The sequence below is a fragment of the Bos indicus genome, chromosome 14 (genome assembly GCF_029378745.1).
Source record: "Bos indicus isolate NIAB-ARS_2022 breed Sahiwal x Tharparkar chromosome 14, NIAB-ARS_B.indTharparkar_mat_pri_1.0, whole genome shotgun sequence".
NCBI classification, from domain to species: Eukaryota; Metazoa; Chordata; class Mammalia; order Artiodactyla; family Bovidae; genus Bos; species Bos indicus.
The window spans coordinates 56,764,355-56,791,996 of record NC_091773.1 but is presented as its reverse complement, the minus strand read 5'-3'; the positions used below and the strand labels follow the sequence as shown (position 1 = coordinate 56,791,996).

Genomic DNA, 27,642 nt, shown 5'->3' with positions numbered 1-27,642 from the left:
AGCTGAGTAGCCATGATTTTGTTCTTCCATTTATCACTTAAATATGATAATTGCATATTTTTCTATTAATATATTGCCTAATGTACAACATAGTGCAGACTTTAAATTTATTCCATTTAAGCTGCAGGTTATATATGAATAGGATAACTTGGTCCCAACATGATTAATTCTATTAGTGAGCTCAGGGTGAGAGGGAGAGAAGTGAAGACAGTTACATCTGCTAGGGGCCAAGTCTTCATTTTTAGTAGTCTGTTCTTTTATCCCTTGCTTCCTACCCTCATTGTTCAGTTTTTTCCCTCTAACTCATTGTCACCCTTTCCCATTATCTTTCTATGATCCCCTCCTCTTTCCTTCTCCATCCTCCTGCCCTCTTTCTCCGTATCTCCCACTAACTAAACTATAAGTCATTTGAAGATTTTACAAGAATCTTGCTCAGTCTTTGAGAGTCTTAGAAAAGGAAGGAGGAAAGAGGAAGAGTGTGAACTGCCAGATGGAAAAGGCTGCGTGAATGCACAGCTGTAGCTACTGGAAAAGTGTTCAGTTCTCGGTCATAAAACAATATTCCCTTCCTCACCCTTCACATGACAACCACAAAATATATCCATGTCATTTTTGGCAATTAGTCTTAGAATCATTGGATTTTAGAACTGGACTGGATCTTCAAGATTGCCTACCCCAATACCCTCAATTTAAAATAGGAAATAGAAGCCAGGAGAGGTCAAGTGACTTGCCAAGGATCATAGAATTAATGAGCTGACAGGGTGCAGAGACCCAGATCGTCTGATCACCTGACCAGAATCCTGAAGAATGAGTGTCAGAAAAGCCCAAGGAACTCTACAGATTACATCATCAGAAATGAGAGAGAAGATAACTGATCAAGAAAAGTTTGGAAATGGATGCTTACTTCATGTCATATATCAGTCCATGACTTAAGATATTTTCAAATATCCTTTCATTGTTTTAAAGCAAATAAGCAATGATAGTTAAGAAAAAATAGGCTAAAGCATTACATTGTTGTTTTTAAATCTTACAGCCATTTATTGTTTCATTTGTAATAGTTTTTAGTGTAATATCTTATATATTTACTTAGGACTACTCCATTTTGCTGACCTCTAACTTATGCCTTCCAGTAATGAAAAGCAGCTGATTTTAATGTGCCCGTGCTCTAGTGTGAAGGAGGTTAAGGCTGCGTTTGTGTGCAATCAGGTTAAGACTGGCTCCAACAGGAGGAAAATCCATACATATGTTGAAAAGATCTGAAAAATGCCTGTATTCCCAACCTGATTACGACTTACATTTTTGCATGGTTTGTCAAAGCAGATCACTGAAATCAAGTCAAGATGTAAAACGGGATAAAGTGGTTTTCTTCTCCATTCTTCCATTAATCACCGTGACCTACAGAAGAAAGGAACCTTTTCCTCTCTCACCTGAGGCAAGGTGGGATACTCCACTGAAAGTTATGCCAATTTTTATCAATTGGTGCTCAAGTTCCAAAATTAATTTTCTAGTTTTCATTTTCTACATTTGTAAATAGAAGTTATTTTATTGCAGAGTCATTTTCCATTTCTATCAATTTTATGTTAGTTTCTTTTTTATAAAACAGAAAACAAATTCCAGTATAACTTTTAAACCTACTAACTGTAAAGATTACTTAAAAATTGAATTTATTAAGCTGGATATGTTGATACAGGGATTAGACAATAGCTTATCTCTGCAAATGTCTGTCCTAATAAATAATATTTGGCAAAATCTAAATGTAAATTAAATAAGAGTTCATGACTGGTTCACTTGTCAAAGAAAATATTAACAGATGATACATAAACTTTTGTTTTGACATGATTTTAATTGCTGACAGTGTCAGGTTATATCTCTTAAGACAGTACACTGCTTTCGGAAGCATAAAAAAAATGCAATAAGCATTATAGGTTAAAAATCTAGCTGTTATCTACAAAATTCTCAGCAAGACCAGGGCTAAGTCAAAATAGTTTCTGAGGGGAGGGGGGCATGCTGGTTCTTGTTACACATAAGCATGTTTGTTATAGGAGCATTTTCAGGTTAATTTTTGCTATTAACGTAAACCACAATTGGGGGACCATGTTGCTGGAAGAGGAGTGGGGGGTAGTTATATAAACAATATACAACAAAGAAAGCCTTTATTCCCAATACCTGAATACATCGGGTTTGTTTTTAGGCACAAGGTTGCAGGTTAAATGCTCTCAGCTATCCAAGAAGTGGCTTATTAGTTTTGTAAGAAAATATTTTCTTATATTTTGACTGAAAAATACCCAGTGTAACCGAACAAAACCATCCTTGTTAGTGCAAAGCAGACCCAAAAAAACTTTGTTTCAAAGACTCAGCAAAGAAAAGCAAAACTAATTCAAGAGGAAAAGCTGCCTTCCTAATAGTAGCTTCTGAATCTGGATCTAATAGTTCTCAAAAGGCCGACTGGAGTCTTCAAGTCTTAAAAGTTTTGTCTTCCTCCATGGATCACAGACATTCTCTAGGAGGCAGCAGAATATGGATATAAATCCATTCTAAGCAGATATATATTCTTCTCTGGGCTACAGCCACAAAGCTGAAAGCTATGCCCCAACAGCAAGAATGAAGGCAAACGAAAGTTTTGATTGTTTCATAGGGCAATTTTCTACATGCAGCTTTCTTTTTTTGCTCTTCTATTTTGTGCACTAGAAAAATCCTAACTTCATTTTTGGCAATGCGGCATCCGCTAGTGATAAAATAAACAGTAACGAGATTATGCTTTCAGAAGCACAGCATCAGCGCTAAGAACTGCATTTCAACATACTGACTCGGCTCCAGCCAGCACCTGAGCTATGTACACTTCTCCCAATTTGTAAGTGGGCCTAATCCTGTTATTACAGAATAATTACTGCAAATCAGCACAATTACTACAAAGACACAAATAAACATACACATACTAGTAGCTGTTTTCCACAAATTATTACCAAAACAGAGAACCGGCTCATTGTGGCAACATTAAGACAATGTTTATTCCTCCCAGTGTTTGGGCAAGTTTATTTTAAGTTGTCATCTTCAACTAGTAGTGATACAGATGATTTTACGGATTCCATAAACTTTTCTAATCTAAACTCTTCTCAACTGAAAGTTGGCTGCTTCTCTTAGAGCAACATCTGCAAAGGCCTGATTTCATAAGAACTGGCTCTTATGGTACATTAGTGAAAAAAAGAAAAAGAAAAACACTGACACACACATACACACACTTTTGGAAATCTCGTTTTAAAAGTTGATTTGTAAAGTTGTCTTCTAAATTACTTTCAAGGTATCATGAAATTAAACAGTCATTTTATATTCTTCACAATTTAAGCATTTGTCTCTAAGGAAGTTCGATGTGGAATTTTACCTTCTTGCCAATGTTATTATCAGGTTTCCTTCTTGGATAAATACTCTTTATTGGGAGCAAGGGTGATTAGGGACGAGGAAAATCCAGAAAGCACATAGTCCACAATAGGGATTATCTGAACTCACCTCCTGGACAATGCCTCATGGCCATCTTACATCTCCTGGATTCTGCAATGGTTGGACAGGGTATCGTGTCTTTTGCTGGCTTTTTAACAATTTGCCGTGTTCTGGTTTCCAGACCCCACTTAAATCCACATGTGCGATTATTTCTGCTACAGGTTCCCCATTCACTCCAGTGGCCAACCTCACATCCTTCTAAGAGAGAAAAAACAAACACAGGTAACAATTTGGTATACATTTCTCCATTGTTACAAAATTTATATAGCAGTATTTCTCTACTCCTTCACTTTCAGATACCAAAAATTAAGCTGTATAGCCCACAAGACCTATATATACCTTTTGGGAAATGTTGGCATTATGGAGTTACAGATAGAAGTAAAAAACTGCCACATAAGTAATTTTAAAACTATTACTTTCTTTTTGTCCTGGTTCATTTTTTGATGGGATGCTAACTGGTCCACTCTAAAGACACTGAGTATATTATCTTTAAAAGATTCAACAGCTAAAACCTACAGTAAAATATACTGTTTTCATACCACGAAGAGGAGACAAAATTTTACAGGTAAATTCTCCATGCCCCCACTGAAATTCACAAGTGTGTTAGTTTTAGTTAGAAGTAAATATTAATACTTTATGAAAAGGATAGGGAATGTTTTTGCATTTTCTGATTATCTCATTTCCTTTAATAGGTGTCTGGAAACCACAGTAGGTATTTCTTATTCCCTAAATTGATGCCATAGTTTAAAAAGTAAACAAATATCAGATATTTGAAAATGTATGTTTTCCCAGGTATGTAAAAACTTTTAGCATCCTCCTTTTTTAACTTCATATAATGAAAAAGTAGGCTACTCTGCAACTCCCCTGGGATAAAAGAATAAAAATATACAGAGTTAAACCTCATCAAATTCACCATTAAAAGCCCCTAGTGTAATAGCAGAAGAGGACGCAGGCACAGAATCCACACACAATGAATATTTCTTCATCCAGATCTCATAAGGCATCATGGTGACTCTTAGGTTTTTCAAAGCTATTTAAGATTTTTATCCAGGGGAATGCATAGGACTGCTGTTAATTTGTTAGGACTACTGTTAATTTGTTAATGCTTAAAAGTTTCATAAGAATTTCCTCTGGACTTCTATAATTGGTATGGGTCTTGCCTCTCAAAAACAAATCCAACATTTTGAATGTGCTCTTTTGGTGACTTTTCTATATTTTTCAATAGAGTGTTGCTTATATGCATGTATTAATTCACACATATATAGAAACATAAGCACACATTTCTTCAAAAATCTCTCATTTAAATGTGTTCTCTGCAAGCTTTCAAATATAGTTATAGACTACCTTGGTATTTACGCAGGAAAAAAGTTCTCAACTGAAGTCTCCATTTTAAAAAGATGGAAAGTCTCACTCATAATACATTGCTCTGTTGTACACCATACCAGATATAAAACATGGCAAATAAAATTCAGGCATGTTGGGGGTGGGGGTGGTGAAGATGCCATTACACTTGATTAGATTCAGCCATTTGACAGAGCTTTACATTTTAATCAGTGGCATTAAAAAGTGCCAAAAGGTTTTTTAAACACAAAACCCCCCCAAAATTTGTAAAAATATGTATTCCTAATTGTTATTTACAAACAGCATATACGTGCAGATTAAATTATGCATTCTACATACCTAAATTTAGTAAAATTGTTTTAATGCACTTTGCAACATGCAGTTAATCATCAACAAAGTTTATGTGGCACAAAAAAAATCTCTTCCTAATTGATTTTTTTAATATGAATGTGTGGCTAAGCAAGAAGATACAAAATTAATACACATAATGAAAATGAGAGACTAACCACATGACCCTGCTTAAAAAGTTCCTTCAAAACAAAATGTTCTTCTCTAAGTTACTAAAAAGATAGTTAAGAAATGGATATATTACATAGATCATAAAAACATTATTCTAAACATTTCAGTAGTTTAACCTAATGTTCTACCCGCAAATTTTGTAGCAAAATGTAATTTATGATACTACCCAATGGCAGAATGACTAAAGAACTCAATAGCATAGAACTTCAATAATTTTCAGTTCTAATTAATAACATGAGAACCAATTCGTTTTTAGGATGGATACATCCAGCATGCATTTTTCCCCCAAGAAACAGGTGTTAAAATAAAAGTGGAAATTTGAAAGTTACATGAAACACTACTCACCCACACATTCCATGGTTTCATCTAATGCTGCAAAACCATCTGGACATTCCTCAAAGCAACGGCCTCTATGCAAATAAAAGCCTACTTTGCACTTGGTACAAAAGTCTTTGCTAAAGCAAGAATCACAGTTTTCTATTCTGCATCCTAAAAACAATTTTAAAGAGAAAGAAAATTTCAGTCAAACAATTTACTGGTTTTGCAAGTAAAACTTTCATAAACTCACCATTGGAATTCTAGTGGTCAGAGAAATATGTGTTTAGCTCATTAGTTTCCTGATGCCATCTCCTTCTACATCACTCCTACCTCTTCCAACAGCTCACCACATCAATAGGCTGAGAAAAAATTGCAGCCCAGGGCCCTAGGCAGCATGAGATCCTGCAGAAATTTTTGCAACTCTAAATGGGATTAAAATAAAGGTTAAAAAGAAAACACCCCCACTACAAATGACACTGCTGCTGGGATTGTAGTCTGTTCTGCTCTTCCAAAGACGTACTATGAAAAATGCAATGGAAACAACCTAATCAGTCTCTTCTGGTCCAAGACAGTTAACTAAAATTCTGTAATGAATTTACTTTCATCAGTGGGTGTCAATCAGGAGGGGGACTGTAGGTCATTTTGTGGAAGACCCACAATGTGCCATACATTTCCACTTCACAACAGTCTGTCAGGGTGAGCGGTAGTACCCCTATTTTGCAAATAAGAAGCCTGAGACGAAGTCAAGAAGTTGGTAGTGGCTGAGTCGGTGCTGAGAGCCCTACACAGACTGCCTTCTAAATCTCTTCTCTATAACACATTAGCTGCATTTCTTTGGAAACAGTTGATGAAAGAGAAGTGCTTTCACGTCTGCCAGGTATGGTTTTGACCTTGACTCCCAGTTCTGACCTTCCCAGTTCTTGACTTTGAACAGCTATTTATACATGCCTCTCTGAGTCTCTATTTCCTCTGTATAAAACAGGGGTGTCACTAACTTTGTAAGGCTGTTGTGAGGATTTGAAATAACACGTGTAAATTGACTAGCTTATAATAGGTGGTCTGCTCCAGTGGATTAGAAACATGTATTTTTCCATCAAACCATCACATTACAACAAGGTATAAAGAGAAGCAATAATTTAGACTTGTACTCAAGATCAGATTCCCTGGTATGCCAGTAACATCTGGGCCAGAGGTAATTGGCATATAGAGGTGAAAATAAATAGACTCTAAACTATTCTTCAAGGAGAAGGAAGGAAAGGTTGGAGAATTGGTTAATTGAAAGGTGAGGTTTTCAACAGATTACAGTACATTATTACTTGTAACAGATTTAATTGCTGGCAATTAACAGCACATAAAGCTCTATGAAAACTCCCTGGCAACCCTTTTACTCTTTTAACAAGCCTCTGAGTAACTGTTTTTGGTGATTTAATGATTCAGAAAAGCTTTCAAATCTAGTTTCTGCAACCAAAGATACAATTGAATAAAAAATGTAATCAAAACATGAAATCATTGAATTCCAAAATTTTAAAAATTAAGACGGCAAAGCCAGAATGTGGACTATAAACACTAAAAAAAGTTTCTGTTAAAACAATTACAATATAAATAATGACAGTTTCTAGACTTATAAAAAGACAGTGGCAACTCATCACCTTTTAATTTTGAGTCTAAACAGGACTTTATGTATTAAATCACCACCCTGAAGCAGCTAATTCAACTTCTAAAATGTTACACAAATTTACAATTGGAAAACCAACTATGTGTGGGTGAAAGTCCATAGTCAAATTATACTATTGCTCTTTTTGGGGAGGATGGTGGGCATAGAAGAACAGTTTATCACCCTATAAAATGTTCATTTGTAGTCTTAAATGCTGTAACCTATATTTTAATAGAACAGTGATCTATTGCTGGTCAGTAGCTTCTTAACCATGGTCAAAATACATGACCATCCTGTCCACAAATTGTTGGCTTTCTTGCTACATTTTTTTTTAAAGCAAGCCGCCTTTCTTGTTAGCAGTATTATTTTCCAAGAAGTAATGATAAACATTCCAAAGTATAAAAGAGAACTAAAGGGTGAAGAGAACAACGCATTATATTTTAAAAAAGAGAAGACTGTACACTTCATAAATCAGCTGTTATCTATAAGATCTGATTCTAACGTGGTCTGCACCAACAAGCCTTTTGGCCAAAAAGTTATAACAGTATGCATTTGGAAATAATTTTACAAGATCCTTTCCTAATCATTACTGTTATGTGTAGGTCCCTTTCCTCATTTCATCCCATGCTCCTAATACCAGTCCATAGAATGATAGGTGTTCCAGAAATTCCACATTCTCTCTAAAGTCCCTTTTTCAGGTGTAAATCTGGCTAAAAGAAGGTTTAATTATTTGTTCTCAAATTTAAGTACAATAAAATATTGATGCATTCAAATTGTAAAACACTTCAACCATGAAAAAGCACAAGGTGAATTATAAGCAATGACTGAGAATAAGCTCTAAGCCACATCATTAAATTAAAAAGGCAAGTGCAGGGTATATAGAATACGATGCAATAAAACCACGACACGAGACTATGTGTGTCTGTATGGAGTAGCTAGAGAAGTTAATTTGGGACTGGGAATAGTGGAATTTTGAAATGTTAAAAGTTATATTTCTGAGCTATGAATTTTTTAATTGTAATATATTTATGTACTAAAAGTAAAACAAAAATGATATTTCAATACATACTTGTGACCTACTTAAATATACAGAAAATACCACTATATTAACATTCCAAGTGAAATTCTTTTGATTTTTACCAGGCAAGACTGAATAAAAAATTATTCAGTGCCAATTTTTTTTTTTTCAGATTTGGGAGCATGAAATTATACCCCTTATAAAGTGAAAGTGAAGTCACTCAGTTGTGTTTGACTCTTTGTGACCCAATGGACTGTAGCCCACCAGGCTCCTCCATCCATGGAGTTTTCCAGGCAAGAGTACTGGAGTGGGTTGCCATTTCCTTCTCCAGGGGATCCTCCCCACCCAGGGATCGAACTCAGGTCTCCCGCATTGCAAACAGATGCTTTTACCATCTGAGCCACAAGGGAAGCTATATATGATAGGGACCTACAGGTAACAGTAACCATCAGGAAAGGATCTTGCATATGATAATGGTAAACCTGCCTTAGCCTTCCAAATAATCATTTGACCATCTCCTGCCAGTATCCTTTGTTTTCACATGTTCAGCAGTGCTTTCCAAATCATTAGGAAAAAAGCTAAATATTTGTTTATTCATTGAAGCATTTAAATAATAGCTTTGATTGGTGGTAAAGAATCCACCCTTATGGCAGAAAGTGAAGAGGAACTAAAAATCCTCTTGATAAAAGTGAAAGAGGACTGTTCTATACATCTATGTCTCTTTTGCTGTCTCCCATACAGGGTTATCATTACCATCTTTCTAAATACCATATATATCCATTAGTATACTGCATTGGTGTTTTTCTTTCTGGCTTACTTCACTCTGTATAATTGGCTCCAGTTTCATCCACCTCATTAGAACTGATTCAAATATATTCTTTTTAATGGCTGAGTAATATTCCATTGTGGATTCATGTTGATGTATGGCAAAACCAATACAATATTGTAAAGTAAAAAAAAAAGTAAAAGAGGAGAGTGAAAAGGTTGGCTTAAAGCTCAACATTAAGAAAACAAAGATCATGGCATCTGGTCCCATCACTTCATGGGAAATAGATGGGGAAATAGTGGAAACAGTGGCTGACTTTATTTTGGGGGGGCTCCAAAATCACTGCAGATGGTGATTGCAGCCATGAAATTAAAAGACGCTTATGCCTTGGAAGGAAAGTTATGACCAACCTAGATAGCATATTCAAAAGCAGAGACATCACTTTGCCAATAAAGGTCCGTCTAGTCAAGGCTATGGTTTTTCCAGTGGTCATGTATGGATGTGAGAGTTGGACTGTGAGGAAAGCTGAGTGCCAAAGAATTGATGTTGAACTGTGATGTTGGAGAAGACTCTTGAGAGTCCCTTGGACTGCAAGGAGATCCAACCAGTCCATTCTAAAGGAGATCAGTCCTGAGTGTTCATTGGAAGGACTGATGCTGAGGCTGAAACTCCAATACTTTGGCCACCTCATGTGAAGAGTCGACTCATTGGAAAAGACCCTGATGCTTGGAGGGATTGGGGGCAGGAGGAGAAGGGGATGACAGAGGATGAGATGGCTGGATGGCATCACCAACTCGATGGACATGAGTTTGAGTGAACTCTGGGAATTGGTGATGGACAGGGAGGCCTGGCATGCTACGATTCATGGGGTTGCAAAGAGTCGGACATGACTGAGCGGCTGAACTGAACTGAAAGAATTCACCTGCAATGAGGGAGATACAGGCTCAGTTCGTAGGTCCAGAAGATCCCCTGGAGAAGGGAATGGCAACTGACTCCAGTATGCTTGCCTGGAGAATCCCATGGATAGAGGAGCCTGGCAGGCTACAGTCCATGAGTTGCAAAGAGTCAGACATGACTGAGGGACTGAGCATGAATCCATAACAGCCTTTGCTAGAACTACAGGTTTCCCTGGTGGCTAAGATGTTGAAGAATCTTCCTGCAATGTAGGAGATTGGGTTCGATTCCTGGGTAGGGGAAATCCTGTGGAGATGGAAATGGTTATCTACTCCAGTATCCTTGCCTGGAGAATTCCATGGACAGAGGAGCTTGGCAGGCTGCAGTCCATGAGGAAACAAAGAGCTGGACATGACTGAATAACTAACACTTTCACTTTTCACTTTTGATTGGTGCCAAGTTGTAATGGTTCCAAATCGGGAAAGGAGTACATCAAGGCTGTATATTGTCACCCTGCTTATTTAACTTACATGCAGAGTACATCATGCAAAATGCTGGACTGGATGAAGCACAAGCTGGAATCAAGATTGCCAGGAGAAATATCAATAACCTCAGATAAGTAGATGACACCAGCCGTATGGCAGAAAGCGAAGAGGAACTGAAAAGCCTCTTGATGAAAGTGAAAGAGGAGAGTGAAAAAGTTGGCTTAAAACTCAACATTCAAAAAACTAAGATCATGGCATCTGGTCCCATCACTTCATGGCAAATAGATGGGGAAACAGTGGAAACAGTGGCTGACTTTATTTTTCTGGGCTCCAAAATCACTGCAGATGGTGACTGCAGCCATAAAATTAAAAGATTCTTACTCCTTGGAAGAAAAGTTATGACCAACCTAGGCAGCATATTAAAAAGCAGAGACATTACTTTACCAACAAAGGTCCATCTAGTCAAAGCTATGGTTTTTCCAGTGGTCATGTATGGATGTGAGAGTGGGACCATGAAGAAAGCTGAGCACCAAAGCATTGATGCTTTTGAACTGTGGTGTTGGAGAAGACTCTTGAGAGTCCCTTGGACTGCAAGGAGATCCAACCAGTCCATCCTGAAGGAGATCAGTCCTGAGTGCTCATTGGAAGGACTGATGCTAAAGCTAAAACTCCAATACTTTGGCCACCTGATGTGAAGAACTGACTCATTGGAAAAGACTCTGTTGCTGGAAAGATTGAAGGTGGGAGGAGAAGGGGATGGCAGAGGATGAGATGGCTGGATGCATCACCCCTGCCTGGTGCAGTGCAGTCCATGGGGTTGCAAAGAGTCAGACATGACTGAGCTGAACTGAACTGAAGTTGTAATGTGATCCAAAGCTCCTCTGACCTTCATACCTTCCTGGTCTCAGTCACTCTTTGCCATAACATAAAACCAAAGCAGGCCAGCTACACATTGAGCAACCTGAACTGACACAAGTGATTTAATCATGAACACCTTGGAATCAAAAGATTTTTAAGGCTAACAACTGCATAACACACTTCAGCCCTGAAAGCCTTTGCTCCCTGGCTTAAGGTCCATCCACAACCCCTTGCCCAGTTCAGCCACTTGTCTTGAAACTGAAGAGAGTTCTAGAAAACCACCATTTGTGCAACCTCATAGATCTGTCCTTTCCCCTCCAGCCAGAAGCCTCTCCCCAAAATTCTTAAGCTTTAAACAGCTCATATTCACATCAACTCTATTAATTCACTTTTATACAAAAGTATATTTTTATATAAAAGTAAAACATCCTCATTACAAATAAAAATTCAAAACAATACAGAAGCTTTAACAGAAAATACAGAAATATTCTTACCTGAATGACACACCATGTCTACTCCCCAGAAATAGCCTCTGTATTAAAACTTCAGGAAAATCTTTATGTCCATTTTATAAACAAGGGAGTTTCAAAATATCAATGGGATCATTCAATACACTGGTAAGCTTTATAAAACTTCATACTGCCTAAGAAAATAGGTTTATCAAACTTGACTAAACATGGGTCTTGTCTATAAAAATCTGGGCTTTAAGTCCCTGTTCAGAAATACAAGACCCTGCTTTATCCAACGTACACGTTTCTAAATTACAGTGCCTCCTCAAAAATGTAATCCACCAAATGAGAACTGCCAGTGTCGGTTTAAGTAAAATACTGTCCAAGTAAAACTGTGTCCAAATGCTAACTGATAGGGCTGTCATTTGGCAAGGGAGGCTCGCTCCAGCCAAGAAAGAGAAAAATAGCCCGGGCATCCCTTCTGTCCTCCCACAGTATCCATCCTGGCTCCATTATAACAGTTCCCAAATTATACTCTAGTTCAGTTCAATAGTTCATTCCATACATTCTCAAAAAATGGGAGTATGTGCCAGGCATTGTGCCATTTTATGAGAACATAAAATTATAATACTCATTCCCTGTCCTGAAGGTGCAAAAGCTAAAGAGAAGGGGCCATGTGGCACTTTCAGGGCATTGCAACATAGCCTGAGATATTAGAAGCATGTGCTGGGTACATTAGAGGCAGAGAAGAAAGATCCATTTCTCTTCTGCTATTACAAAGTTGATTTTTTTTTTTTTTCAGTCTCTGAATTCCTTGTTTCTAATACAGTGCCGGACACATGGTTGAGTTTTAGTGCTTGCCAAGAGAATGCCATTTAAAAACCCAATTCCTTTATATTAAAAACTCATTTGAATGTTTAATATGAGATGGCTTGCACATGCACTGTAAATACCTTTAATATAAAATAAAAACCATGCTGCTAGTAAAAGACTACAAGTCGTATTGGAGGAACAAGTAGTCCAACATCTGAAAACAATTATAATGAGAACGTAAATATGGAAGTGTGGCAGGTCATAGGAGCTATGGAAGTTGGAACCTCTGCTGAGCAGGTGTGAGATAGAGGGGAGAGAAGAATCCAAAGAGGGCAACTCCATCTATAAAACACATTGGAGATGGTTCCCATGGTGTGTGATGGTCCCTGAAGGGAGGCGAGAATGAACTGCAGGTTAGATGGAGGGGGTTACTTGAGTTTAGATGGATGTGGGTGGGGGATTTCACCTCTTATTTTGTTTAGTTTCAAAAAAGGAGGTGAAATTGTAAACTACCTCTACTTTGTGTGGTTTTAAGTATTTGAGTAACAAATGAATAAAAATGAAGTTCAAGATTAGGTCTTCATCTAACTAGATGTAAGAGGTCCCCATAGACTGTGCATGGCTGTTTTATTCCCTCACTTCAACAGATAAGAGCCCCTCAGGGCCAGACATCAGGATGGTAGCTAGTGCATGCGTGCTAAATTGCTTCAGTTGTGTCCAACTCTTTGCAACCTAGAGGCATAGATAAAAAAGCAAAGTTCCTGCACTTCAGGATCTTCTGTCTACTAATAGAAAAGACACCCAGACAGGCAACAAGGAAATAATGTAACTATGCTTAAGTTTATACAGGGTGAGCTGGGGAGAGCTTATTTTCAGCTAACCAGGTGGTGCTAGAATTAAAGAACTTGCCTGCCAATGCAGGAGACATAAGAGATGCAGGTTCGGTCCCTGGGTCGGGAAGATCCCCTGGAGGAGGGCATGGCAACCCATTCCAGTATTCTTGCCTGGAAAATCCCATGGACAGAGGAGCCTGGCAGGCTATGGTCCATAGGGTCGCGAGAAGTCAGACATGACTGAAGCAACTTAGCATGCGTGCATACAAGCTTCTTGAAAGCAGGAAGAGTGTGGAGGTAAGGAATAACCACTGAGAGGTTCATACTCTAAGAGCTAACAGGCACGGGAAAAGGAGTTACAGTGAATCAACAGAACCAACCAACTGGGTGGAGGAGAAGGTGCTCCCCTCCATCCCTCTCCTCTTCCTTTGGTGCCCACTACTCAGGGCCTTGACACCCCGAGAGGGTTTTATTATCTCCCCAGCAAAATCTAGATGACAAAAACCATCTCTTATTTGAATATCACTGTGTGGCTAACAATATAAACAGAAAAATGAAAACCTTAAATGAAAAACAAAAAAATCAACCTTTGCTCAACTCAACTGTGGAAAATGTAATTTGTAATTCTATAGGTTACAATCAGTTATTGGAGAAAGGAAGGAATCAGTGAGGTAGAGAGGACCTTAGACACACACTGAGGAACCTGTTATTTCTTGGTCACCAGGGCTGTGGGCCTCAGGCTCCTCAGTACGTCGTGAATATCTGATCGCGTATGGTTCTCTAATCATCCTTTAGTGTTGGCACCTCGATTCAGAACCTGGCAGACACACCCACACAGAAACAGGGCGCAGGGGGTAAGGGCATTCAGTCTTCAGGTTGCAGTTGCAAGGATCAAAGAACATCAAGTCAACCCCTGGAAAATTAGAGGTTTCTCGGCTCAGTTTTCACTCAACTTTGAACAGAAATTAAAGGAACAGGTTGCTCCAAAAGACATTTGAAATTAGACTTTAAGCAGTTGTTTCACATGGAAAGTACTAGACTGTGCGACTTCATATGAGGTTTCTTAAAATTGTTTAAATATTTTTAGGCTTCTCTAACAACTTCAAATACTGCTGTTTAACATTCCTTCTCAAAACATGCAATGGTTTATAAATATCCCTAAATAAAGTTCTTCAGCTTTATGTTACCCAAGTCATTCCTCTGCAATGTGTACTATTGCAGTAATCCCATTAGAGTAGGGCTGATGAAAACTTATGACTTAAAATCTAAAATTACATTTTTTCTGGTAAGGTCTAGTTACACATAGCTCATCAGAAACTTCATTATAGTTCAACCTAAAGGAAAAAAAGGACAGATTCAGAGGCTTCAGGACTCGGTGTTTCATACTTACCACTGTGCTATTTGAATGATGATGCAGAAACCCAGCATTAATTTCACTAAATTAAGAGAAGATCCAGGATAGAAGTCTGTGTAAAGCCCACCAGAATGAATTTAAGTCAAGAGTGTATTTACTATTTAGGAGAGTTAAAACAGAGTGAAATTCAACTGTGTCAAGTGCAGAAGAGGACACTTTGAACAAGAACCAAAGGCAGAAAATGAGAACTATGCTGAGAATATAGTGTTCTTGCAAATAGTACAGTGGTTAGCAGAGCTGAGCTTACAATCTTGGCTCCCTTACCGTTGTGTGACTGTCAACAAGTCAGTAAAGCTCTCTTTGCCTCAGTATCCTCACCTTTAAAAAGCAGGTAACATCAGGCCCTATCTCAGAGTTGAGAAGAGTCAGAGGTTTAACAGAGGCAAAGATCTCAGCATAATATCTAAGAAAAGAATGCGAACTATTACAAGTGTAAAAACTTGCCAACAAGGATAGTTTAAGATGTCATGTGGAAGGAAGCTCAAATAAGGTATCAGCATACTGTGTGTATGGGTATATGTGTATATATTTATATATCCTATACATTCATATAAATTTTAACTATATACCTGTGAGTATATATGTATATATATGTACTTCTGCTGCTGCTGCTGCTAAGTTGCTTCAGTCGTGTCCGACTCTGTGCGACCCCAGAGACGGCAGCCCACCAGGCTCCGCCGTCCCTGGGATTCTCCAGGCAAGAACACTGGAGTGGCTTGCCATTTCCTTCTCCAATGCATGAAAGTGAAAAGTGAAAGGAAAGTCACTCAGTCGTGTCTGACTCTTAGCGACCCCATGGACTGCAGCCCACCAGACTTCTCCATCCATGGGATTTTCCAAGCAAGAGTACTGGAGTCGGGTGCCATTGCCTTCTCCATATATATGTACTACTCAAGTGAAAGGCATTATCCAAAGACCACTGTCTATAATAAACATAGTATATCCTTACTCTTGTTTAGGTCACACAGCTAAACACACTGAATGTGATCATTTGCTGAGTATCGACATGGAAAGTCATCTATTTCAAACATTCAGAGCCAGGATTTAGGGAAGTTGAGATCTAAATGTAATTTTGAATTTGGTGGGGGAAGTTACATCCTCTTTGTGCCCTGGTCCCTTCACTGTCAAATACGAGGAGAAAATATCTGACTTACCTATATCAGAGTATCAAGTTAAAGATCAGAACGCAAAAGGTTAAAAGATGCCACATGAAATCTGCATTACATTCTAGAGCCAAATAAACCTAACCTTCAGCAGATTGCTTCAAATACTCAGCATCCCTTTCTAAGCACTATAAAGATGTTCAGTTTATGAAGTGCATTAAAGATGGCATGGCCTTTGGAGCAGTGACAAGGATGGGAAAAATCTTGCCCTGACAGCAATTTTAATCCTCAAATTGCAATTTGGTAGAATGAATGGATTCAGTCCAAAAATATATACACTGTTTTTTCAGATAACTACAGAATTCTGTTTTATATGCTTTTTAACAAAGTGTGTTGTTAGTTATTCAGTTGTGTCCGACTCTTTGCAACCCCATGAACTGTAGCCTGCTAGGCTCCTCTGTCCATGGAATTCTCCAGGTAATAATAGTGGAGTGGGTTGCCATTTCCTCCTCCAGGGGATCTTCCCAACCCAAGTCTCCTGCATTGCAGGCAGATTCTTTACCAGCTGAGCCACAAGTGAAGCCCAATATCAGAATTGAAGCCTTATTTCAACTTCAGAGTATATATATGTTGTCAAAAATTGTTTTCTCCTGATTTAAAGTGTTACAACACTTCTTTTGAAAAACTCTCAAATTTGTAAAATATGTTGCTGGTACCTTCACTGCAACATCTGACTATTTAAAAATTATATCTTGCCCACCCACACAAAGAAATCTGAAGCAACATTGAGCCTTGTGTAAAATCATGTGGTCAAATAATAAGGAACTATAAAAGTGTTGGCTTCATTTCTCATATGTTCAAGTGATGGATACTTGAAATAACTCTTAAAACAATGGGGAAAAAATGGGAATACATAGCTAGATGTTTAAAGGGCTTTTTTTCCCATTTAAAGAATATGAAAGAAAAGGACACTATCTCAAAATAAATTAGAAAAGGAATGTGATAACAGTGAACGAAGTTTCAAAAATTATAAACCAAATGAATCTCTCTTTTCAGATTTTAAATTCCTGCCAGTAGCCAACCTCTCATGTAGGTTACTCCTTGTGCTTTCCTTTTTTTGGTAGCTTGTTACCCTTTTATATTAAGGTGGAACCAAAGCAGTTTAATAAATTTCAGACCTGAGACTTAGTCGAACTTTTCCAAATGTTGGAAAATGCAGATCTCTCCACCCAACTAAATGGAAAAGCATATGTAAGCTAATATCTGCCTTGTACTCCACTCAACCTCCACCCAAGGAAAATAGGAAGAATCTCTCAATTCCTTCACACTCCAAAGAGGTAAAAGCCTTTCACCTTTTCCTGTGAAAGGCCAGACAGTAGGTATTCCAGGTGTTGTGGGCCCTACAGTCTCTGTCTAAACATGATTAGATTAGATGATTACACATGACTGTTTTCCAATAAAACTTTATTCATGAACCCCAAACCTTACAGTATCATTTTTATGTGTCATAAAATACCATTTTTCTGACTTTCTCCAACCAATAAAAAAATCTGAAAATTATTCTCACCTGAAGGGTCCTACCAAAAAGGTGACAGGCCTGATTTTGCTGCTGGTCATATGATGCTGACTATGAAAGCTAGAAAATGATGGAAATTCATGGGCACATTAGAAAGGGGAAAAAAATAAAAGAATTTCATTTTTAAAACACCAAATGAAAGCACTTAAGCTTAGAGAGACACAGAGATGTCTTATACACTCTGGCTGTGTTACACAAATACAGTATCAAACAAACATAAGGATGCTACAGTTTAGTTATTTTGGCATGGGGCAACATTACTTCAATGTTCAACACACTATATTGATAAATTTAAAAGGACGACTACTTATCAGTTTGCAACGTTTGCAATCAGTTTGCAGGTCAAAATTCCACCCTATTTTAATAAGCTTTTACTTTCTCAATTATGTGTGGAATTCACTTGTCAGTGAAGGGGTTGACTGAAGAGGAAAAAAAAGAATACTTTTACGAAACAAGATTTTGGCTAAAACCTGCATCGTGTTTGTAGATAGTGATCTGATACATTTACCCAGCTCTGTTTGTGAAAGTAGCTTTGTCATGTCTGCTTCCTCGTTTGATGATAAAAGTAGATATGGTCTTTGCTGTGCCATGCGGTGGCAGCCAACCTTAGGCTTGTCAGTGGACTAACCTTGCTCTGTAAGTAGGAATAATACTACCACCATCATGGATTGTTGAGAACAAATGAAAGAATGTACTGGAAAGCACTTTAAAAATGAAAGTGCAAAAGAGGTGCCATAGACAAAGGGAAATAGTGCAAGGTAGCATCTGTCTTTAACAGAGAATGGTATTGTCGGACTTGGGTGTATCCTGAAATAATAGGCTCATTCAAGACAGCTGCAAAACCCACAAGAAAATTAAATGTAAGCTTGAAAAAGAGCTCTCCTGTTAAATATCAGGACAGACTCCAAACCTTGCTACCATACTTTAAAAATTTTTAATATTTTATAAGTAGTATTGAAAATCACATAGCCGTGTTTGCCGCAGAGAGGAAGCTCTTAGAATATCTATTTGATGTAATCTGTCTTCCAGATCAAATAGCAAGAAAGAGCACCCTTTGAGTTTTCTCTACAGGTTATCTGATACCACTAAAGCAGAGTCTTTCTTGCTACAAGTAGTCACAGCATGGCTACCCTAGGTCTGCATAGTAAACAACTGCAGCGTGAAGCTGAATAACCATAACTGGAGTTGGTAATAGTGTCTCCAGTCTGGCCTACATCTTAAATCCTTGATGGTGCAACCATACTGGTGTTTCAGATCTCAATGATTAAACTAAGATTGTTTGACTGCAGCTACATGAGGACATCTGTGATCTTTCAAAAACACAAGTTAGTCATGTCATTTTCTTGCTTTAAAATTTTTCAATGGCTCTCCTTCACTTCTGGAATCAGTTCAAACCTTCAGTTTTCAAACACAAGATCCTTCTTGCTAGACATACCCATCTATTAATACTACTTTCATTCGTCACCCTGTGTACCTTTCACCCAAGCCATGAAGTTTCCTCAAAACCCCTCAAGTCTCCCAGCACCAAGATACCCATGATGGTAATTCTCATAATTGTTAATAACTATGTTCACTATGCTGCTGCTGCTGCTAAGTCGCTTCAGTCATGTCCGACTCTGTGCGACCCCATAGACGGCAACCCACCAGGCTCCCCCGTCCCTGGGATTCTCCAGGCAAGGACACTGGAGTGGGTTGCCATTTCCTTCTCCAATGCATGAAAGTGAAAAGTGAAAGTGAAGTCACTCAATCGTGTCCGACTCTTCACTATAATCACCCAATTAAATGGAGAGCCCTGAAGAAGACAGAGCATGTCTTATTCTATTCAGTATTCACAGGATACAGGTGCTTGACACAACAGATGACGACAGACGTATCTGCTGAATGACTAACAAATGTAACTGAATCTCTTTCAGGTTAGAATAGACACTGAAGCAGAATCCACCTCATGAATGTTAATGCAATAACATGATTTTGTTACAAACAAAAATACTTAAATAATAAAGAGCTCCTTTTCCAAATTAGGCATCAATTTATTACAAACTACACTGAAGCGCCTATGTTTCATTTTTTGTCTTTAAGAAATAAATGTATACATATTCATGTAAACCAAGTAAAGATAAGGTTTGGAAGGAGAGACTGAACACAGCAGAAAATAGACTTAAAGTACATATAAGGTCACAGAGAAATCAATATTAGAGAAGTGAATGGCCAATACCAGGTAGCACTCCATTACCAAGTTTTTTATAGATATAAGAATTATTATGAATTAGAAGTTTGTTATTAGAATTACAAATTAGAAGGTTACTATGAACTAGAAGGTTATTATTTCAGAGTGTGTTACATAATTTGTCTAAGCTTGCAAAGCTACAAACTTACTGCAAAAGCCCAATCAGAGCCCAGGAGTTCCTTATAATACAGTGTTCTTTTAAAGTGATTTTCCACAAATTAATTTCTTTTAGAAAAACCAAATGCCTTGCAATTGTTAATGGGATTTAAAACATTTAAACTAACCATTCATTTAAAAAACTAGTCAAATAAACTTTGATATCTTTATATAATGCTCAGGCTTGTAACTATACGTAATAGTTTTATCTATATTACATGGTTTATTTTTAAGGAATAGTATAATGGAGAGAATATTCCATTGGAGTCTGTATCTCAGACACTGAGGCCACTCTGCTACTGACAAATCATGTGACTTTAGGGAAACACTTCTTTCATAAGCCTCAATATGCACATTTGTTGGGGTTGGGGGGAGAAGGGGGAGAGGGAACAGAATCAATTAGGTTTCTTCCAGATCTATGTGTAGTTTTTAACTAGTTTAAAGGAACTTCTACATGCTTGCCAGAGGCCTTGTACGGTTGTGAACACACACAGATTAATCAGTGAAAGTGTTTATTAATTGAATAAAACATTCTCTCCTTTAAGAACTATTAGAAATATGCTGTTATTACCTGCTTTCCTCAGCACAGCACAATAAGCTATTGCTTATCTTTATCTGAACTTTGTTTACAGAATGAAAAGATAGGAAATGTCTTCACAGTATACCCAGTTTAAATGAATAGAAAAGAACTCACAGCTAACAACATATTCAGTGGTGACAAGCTAAAAGCATTTCTTCTCAAGATCAGAAAGAAGACAAAGGTATCTATTCTTGCCATTTTTATTCAACATAGTTTTATAAACCCTAACCACAACAATCAAAGAAGAAAAAAAAGAAATCTAAATTGGAAAAGAAGTAAAACTGTCATTATTGAGTAGATGACATGATACTATACATAGAAAATTCCTAAAGACGCTACCAGAAAACTACTAAAGCTCATCAATGAATTTGGTAAAGTCACAGGATACAAAATGAATACACAGAATCTGTTGAATTTCTATAAACTAACAAAAGGGATTTATGAAGGCATTCAGAATCCCAGCATGTTAGAGTAAACTTCTCATAGACTCCCCTGGTTTTTATAGATAAGGACACTGGAGCTCACAATATGAGGGTCATCCATTGTCAAAGAGTAAAGTTGTAATACCTGATCCATCTCCATTCTTGAGCCAGCTGTAGACAAGGCCCACAGAAAGCCCCTCCCTATGGGTAGTCACCATGATCCTGCTTTTCTGCCAGTTAACACTCCCCTGCTCTTCCCTTTAAAGTCTGGTCAAAATAAAAGTTTATAACGCTTCTACTAGTGCAGTAAAAGTGAAGGTGTTAGTTGCTCAGTCATGTCCCACTCTTTGCGAGCCCATGTCAGTCTCCTCTATACATGGAATTCTTCAGGCAAGAGTACTGGAGTGGGTTACCATTTCCTTTTCCAGGGGATCTTCCTGACCCAGGGATCAAACCTGGGTCTCCCGCATTGCAGGCAGATTCTTTACTGTCTGAGTCCCTAGAAAAGCTAGGGACTCAGACAGTCTTTTTTTTTTTTTAAAGAAAAGCTACTTTAAATCAGAATCTTTTGTCAGAAACTCTGTCCACAAAATCAAAGCATATGGGAATCAGATTCCTAGATAGTAAAACACAATTATAAATTCAAATACCATATGTGCCAGAATACATACACTATTGGAATCGTAGAGAATTAGGAAGAGGGAATTATGACAAAGTGGAGGAGGCAGAGAAGGGAGCCAGCATAGAGTCAGGAGCATTGGAAGCCTGATCCAAAAGTCAGTGTATTCCACCACGGTCAACTTAGTAGAATCCACAATCAGATATATGATCATTGATTTTTATACACTGATGATTAATGAGGGATGTGGGGAAGAATACTCATCACAATATCCTTATGTGTTTATGCATATTAAAATGTGTCTTTTACTAAATGCAAAGCCTTCTCTTCCATAATCAGCGACAGAGACAACATAATTATTACATGTAGCAGTGATTCCCGAAGCCAGCCATGGCAGTATGACCTGGAACCTCATTGAAAAGGCAAGTTCTAGGGCACCACGTCCAATCTACCTAAGCAGAAACTCTAGGGGAGGACCCTGCAACCCCTGTTTTTATAGATGATTCTGATGTACATTGCAGTTTAAGAATCACCTCACTTAACTCCTTGCTGTCACTAGAGAAAATTCAAACAAGTAGACTGCCTGCCCAACTTATGGATCCTCCATCCTCATCTTCCAGGATTCCATTCTCAAACTTTCTCCGACTCTCAGCGGACTCCCGCTGTGAATGCCCTTTTTCCTCTTGCTCTTACTCGCCCTACTCCTCCTTTGGGATCATTTCAGATGACACACTCTCTACAAAATCTTGAGACTTACCCACATCCAAGTGCATGTTAGCTGATGTTCATGGGTTCCCTGAGCACCCAGGGCATCACTATCGAGGTTCTTACCACATCGTATTCCCTTGCACTTTTTTCCTAAAAACACACATTGCCCTTGTATAGTGTATATAAGGTAAGCATCAAGTGTTTGCTACATTTGCACACTTTTTTACGCAGCCTAAACCAACTCCCAAATTACAGTGTGCCCTCTTTCCTCACCAGATAAATACATACTATTAGTACTAGGAAAATTACTCAAGACCTTCCTTTATTATTACGCTTCCTTGACTCTAGCACAGCCTCTACTCCAAAATAAAGACTATGAGAGACTCCTTCAGTGTATCCCTAATCCACTTGCTAGTTTGCTGAAGATCAAACCCAAAGTAAAACAACTCTAATACAATAGTTGTTGTAGGACATTTCTGGTTTCATTTAAGTATATAATCAGAATTTCAGTCCCTAAATTTGAATATTATTTTTAGTTGGAGCTATATCACTTATCATCTCCAGATTTCACATCAAGTAGTCTCATTACTGGCCCTTTCATACTTCATGCTCATGCATGTCCTCTGAATTCCTCCTAGCTCTTCACTACTGATCTAGCCACCCAGGCTAGATGGTGACAGAAGGAGAGAATATACCTAAGCCACAATTTCCAGAGCTTTTCATGACTGTTCTCACCTAACCACTGACTTCTCCCTTTTCTGTTGCTAAGTTTGCAACCCCATGGACTATATTCCACTAGGCTCTCTGGGAGTTTCCAAGCAAGAATACTGGAGAGGATTGCCATTACCTATTCCAGGAGATTTTCCACATTTAGTGATTGAACTCGGGTTGCCTGCATTGCAGGTGGATTCTTTACCACTGTCCCACCTGGGAGGGGCTTCCCTGCTGGCTCAGAGGTTAAAGCGTCTGCCTGCAATGTGGGAGACCTGGGTTCAATCCCTGGGTCAGGAAGATTCCCCTGGAGAAGGAAATGCCAACCCACTCCAGGATTCTTGCTTGGAGAATCCCATGGATGGAGGAGCTACACAGTCCACGGGGTTGCAGAGAGTCGAACACAACTGAGAGACTTCACTTTCACTTTTCACCTGGGAAGACTTCCTTTCTCTATCCTCTGTTACATGACACACCAACCCTACTTGTCTGTGTGTTTCAGCAGCACTTTAGGTAATGCTGCTGTATATTACTACTGTCTAATTCTGTATCAGTTTCACATGTGCAGCCCAACTGTATATTCAGTCAATTTGTAAGTATTTTCCAAATAAAGACTTTAACTTTATTTTATTTCTCCTGTAATCCCACAAACACTGAGGTTACACCAACATATCTGCTAGAGGTCTGCATCTTCACAGATCATTGAACAATTATAAAGCCTTTATGGTACTCAAAGTAATATCTATATCCCCTTATTTATAGTTGTTATCCAGATTTTTTTTTAAAACATTCTAACCATTTTTCTAATACCTTGACTTTTTTTTTTTCAAATGCATCATTACACTGTATGATTCAAGAATGGCAGGATTTTCCAAAACGACTGAAACTTGACAATGTAGTAATTTTTAAAAAATACCTAAATGCTGAGTAGCCTGTGGCTCAGATCATGAACTTCTTATTGCCAAATTCAGACTTAAATTGAAGAAAGTAGGGAAAACCACTAGACCATTCAGGTATGACCTCAATCAAATCCCTGACGAGTATACAGTGGAAGTGACAAACAGATTCAAGGGATTAGATCTGATAGAGTACCTGAAGAAGTATGGGCGGAAGTTCATGACACCATACAGGAGCAGTGATCAAGACCATCCCCAAGAAAAAGAAATGCAAAAAGGCAAAATGGTTGTCTGAGTAGGTCTTAAAAATAGCTGAGAAAAGAAAAGACAGGAAAAGCAAAGGAGAAAAGGAAAGAGATACCCATTTGAATGCAGAGTTCCAAAGAATAGCAAGGAGAGATAAGAAAGCCTTCCTCAGTGATCAATGCAAAGAAATAGAGGAAAACAACAGAATGGGAAAGGCTAGAGATCTCTTCAGGAAAATTAGAGATACAAGGGAACATTTCATGCAAGATGGGCACAATAAAGGACAGAAATGGTATGGACCTAACAGAAGTAGAAGATATTAAGAAGAGGTGGCAAGAATACACAGAACTATACAAAAAAGATCTTCATGACCCAGATAATCATGATGGTGTGATCACTCACCTAGAACCAGACATCCTGGAATGTGAAGTCAAGTGGGCCTTAGAAAGCATCACTACGAACAAAGCTAGTGGAGGTGATGGAATTCCAGTTGAGCTATTTCAAATCCTGAAAGATGATGCTGTGAAAGTGCTGCACTCAATATGCCAGCAAATTTGGAAAACTCAGCAGTGGCTACAGGACTGGAAAAGGTCAGCATTCATTCCAGTCCCAAAGAAAGGCAATGCCAAAGAATGTTCAAACTACCGCACAATTGCACTCATCTCACACACTAGCAAAGTAATGCTCAAAATTCTCCAAGCCATGCTTCAACAGTATGTGAACCATAAAATTCCAGATGTTTAAGTTGGATTTAGAAAAGGCAGAGGAACCAGAGATCAAATTGCCAACATCCATTGGATCATCGAAAAAGCAAGAAAATTCCAAAAAAGTCACTTACTTGTGCTTTATTGATTATTCCAAAGCCTTATACTGTGCAGATCACAACAAACTGTGGGAAATGCTTAAAGAGATGGGAATACAAGACCACCTTACCTGTCTCCTGAGAAATCTGTATTCAGGTCAAGAAGCAACAGTTAGAACCGGACATGGAACAACAGACTAGTTCCAAATTGGGAAAGGTGTACGTCAAGGCTGTATATTGTCACCCTGCCTATTTAACTTATATGCAGAGTACATCATGTGAAATGCTGGGCTGGACAAAGCACAAGCTGGAATCAAGATTGCCAGAAGAACTATCAATAACCTCAGATATGCAGATGATACCACCTTTATGGCAGAAAGTGAAGAAGAATGAAAGAGCCTCTTGATGAAAGTGAAAGAGGAAAGTGAAAAAGTTGGCTTAAAACTCAACATTCAGAAAGCTAACACCATGGCATCTGGTCCTATCACTTCATAGCAAACAGATAAGGAAACAGTGACAGATTTTATTTTCTTGGGCTCCAAAATCACTGTAAATGGTGACTGAAGCCATGAAATTAAAAGATGGTTGCTTCTTGGAAGAAAAGTTATGACCAACCTAGACAGCATATTAAAAAACAGAGACATTACTTTGCCAACAAAGGTCTAAACCGTCAAAGCTATGGTTTTTCCTGTGGTCATGTATGGATGTGAGAGTTGGACTATAAAGAAAGCTGAGCACCAAAGAATTGATGCTTTTGAACTGTAGTGTTGGAGAAGACTCTTGAGAGTCCCTTGGACTGCAAGGAGATCCAACCAGTCCATCCTAAAGGAAATCAACCCTGAATATTCATTGGAAGGACTGATGCTGAAGCTGAAACTCCAGTACTTTGGCCACCTGATGCAAAGAACTGAGTCTTTGGAAAAGACCCTGATGCTGGGGAAAATTTAAGCCAGGAGGAGAAGGGGACAACAGAGGATAAGGTGGTTGGATGGCATCATTGACTCGGTGGACATGAGTTTGAGCAAGCTCCAGGAGTTGGTGGTGGACAGGGAAGCCTGGCATGCTGCAGTCCAGGGGTCTCAGAGAGTTGGACCCAACTGAACTAACTGAAATGCTGACCTTAGGGTTAATCAATTAAGGGATGCTTACACATTCAAAATTACCTGTTTTTTAAACTTGTGTCTTTTCATTTTAGAAACAAACTATAACATTCTCCCAGCCCATAACACATTTTTCACAGTGTCAAGACAAGGACGGAATCATAATATAGAGTGAAAAAAAAGTAGCCAGTTTACTGGATACAAAAGTATGAAATCTCAATTCTGTAATTTTTTGTTTGCAAATGATTTTGTTAAAACATACAGTCCCTGGCAATACAAGCATGTATATTATTTTCTTATACATAAAAAAATTACTAGTCCATTTTCTTTCACTTTGGTGCATTTTAGATCCCCTTCCTCGCACGTTAATAAAATCTTGACTGATATGAGGTAGATAGATTCTTTATAGACTGCTTATTAAACAACTGTTCTGTTCAGGGCTAATTTCCTCACTTAGGTTTTAGATCCTAAGTTATTCTGTCTCTTAAATGATCTTGTTTTCCTTAATCATCCCTTTCTCCATCTCAACTGGCTATATTCTGTTCAAACCTCCCTCTACCTTCCCCCTCCCAGACACACACGATTTCCTAATTTGTAAACCTCCTACCTATCATCAGAGAGTCTTTTTCAACAAGATTAGCGGTGAGGGGAAAGAGAAAGTGTCCTATAATCGTGGCTCCTCCCTAAGGCTCCATGTTCTCCCTGAAACCACAGTAATTAGGCTAGCGCTCCAACAGCAGCAGAAACAACCTCCACCAGGGTCAACGACTTGTTTAAACAGCACGGTTTTGGCACTGACCCTTGATACTTCAAGTCTCCCTACCTGCTTCTGGGACTTCATTCTCTAATTTCCCATTTTCCTGGTATTTCTGTCAGAGCCTCCACTACAGGCTTTGCTTTGCTTGCTGTAAGAGGTCCACATTCTTCAGGCTTCAATCCTCAGAACTCTTTCCCTCTGTTGATATTCTTTTCTTCTTGTCAATAATTCAGTTCTGTCTCCTTTGACAGCTCCAGCCCCTGACATCTAAATGCTTATTGGACATCCTCCCCAGGATGTCCTCTCAAGCTCCTGCTGCTGCTAAGTCACTTCAGTCGTGTCTGACTCTGTGCAACCCCATAGACGGCAGCCCACCAGGCTCCCCTGTCCCTGGGATTCTCCAGACAAGAACATTTCCTTCTCCAAGCTCAACGTGCCTCAAATCAACCATTCTCTACCACCATCCTTCTCTCGAGCAAATATACTCTTCCTATATTGTGTACCTCAATGAATTTTACTCTCCAGCTCTCAAGTCAGAGTCATAAGAGTAATCTTAATTTCTCCCCTCACCTTTGGCCAACACCCTCCAATTGATTAAGAAGTCCTATTGATTCTTCCTCAATATCTCTCTCCACTCCTCCACTTCCACTATAATTAACTTAGGTCATTTATTCATTCAATCTATTTACTAAACACCCACAATATGTCAGACACAATTATACATAACATGAGCCTGAACAATACAGACTAAAAATCCCTTCCTTCTTGGAACTTACATACTAGCAGGAGAGGTGAATAGAACAGATAAGTAAAATACACAGTGTGTTAGTTACCCATAAGTGCTAAGCAAAGAAGGGAGGGAAAGAATGACTGAGAGAGGGA

The 27,642-nt window shown here is 38.4% G+C and overlaps 1 protein-coding gene across 1 annotated transcript in view; it reads right to left on the bottom strand.

The window, feature by feature from the left end:
• RSPO2 (R-spondin 2) overlaps positions 1-27,642 on the bottom strand; it is a 172,576-nt gene that overhangs the window by 52,482 nt on the left and 92,452 nt on the right. The window contains exons 3-4 of the mRNA XM_019974109.2: positions 5,701-5,844; positions 3,505-3,693 (exon numbers count right to left, since the gene is read on the bottom strand). Of these exons, the coding sequence (XP_019829668.2) occupies positions 3,505-3,693; positions 5,701-5,844 (333 nt within the window). The remainder of the gene's footprint in view (positions 1-3,504; positions 3,694-5,700; positions 5,845-27,642) is intronic.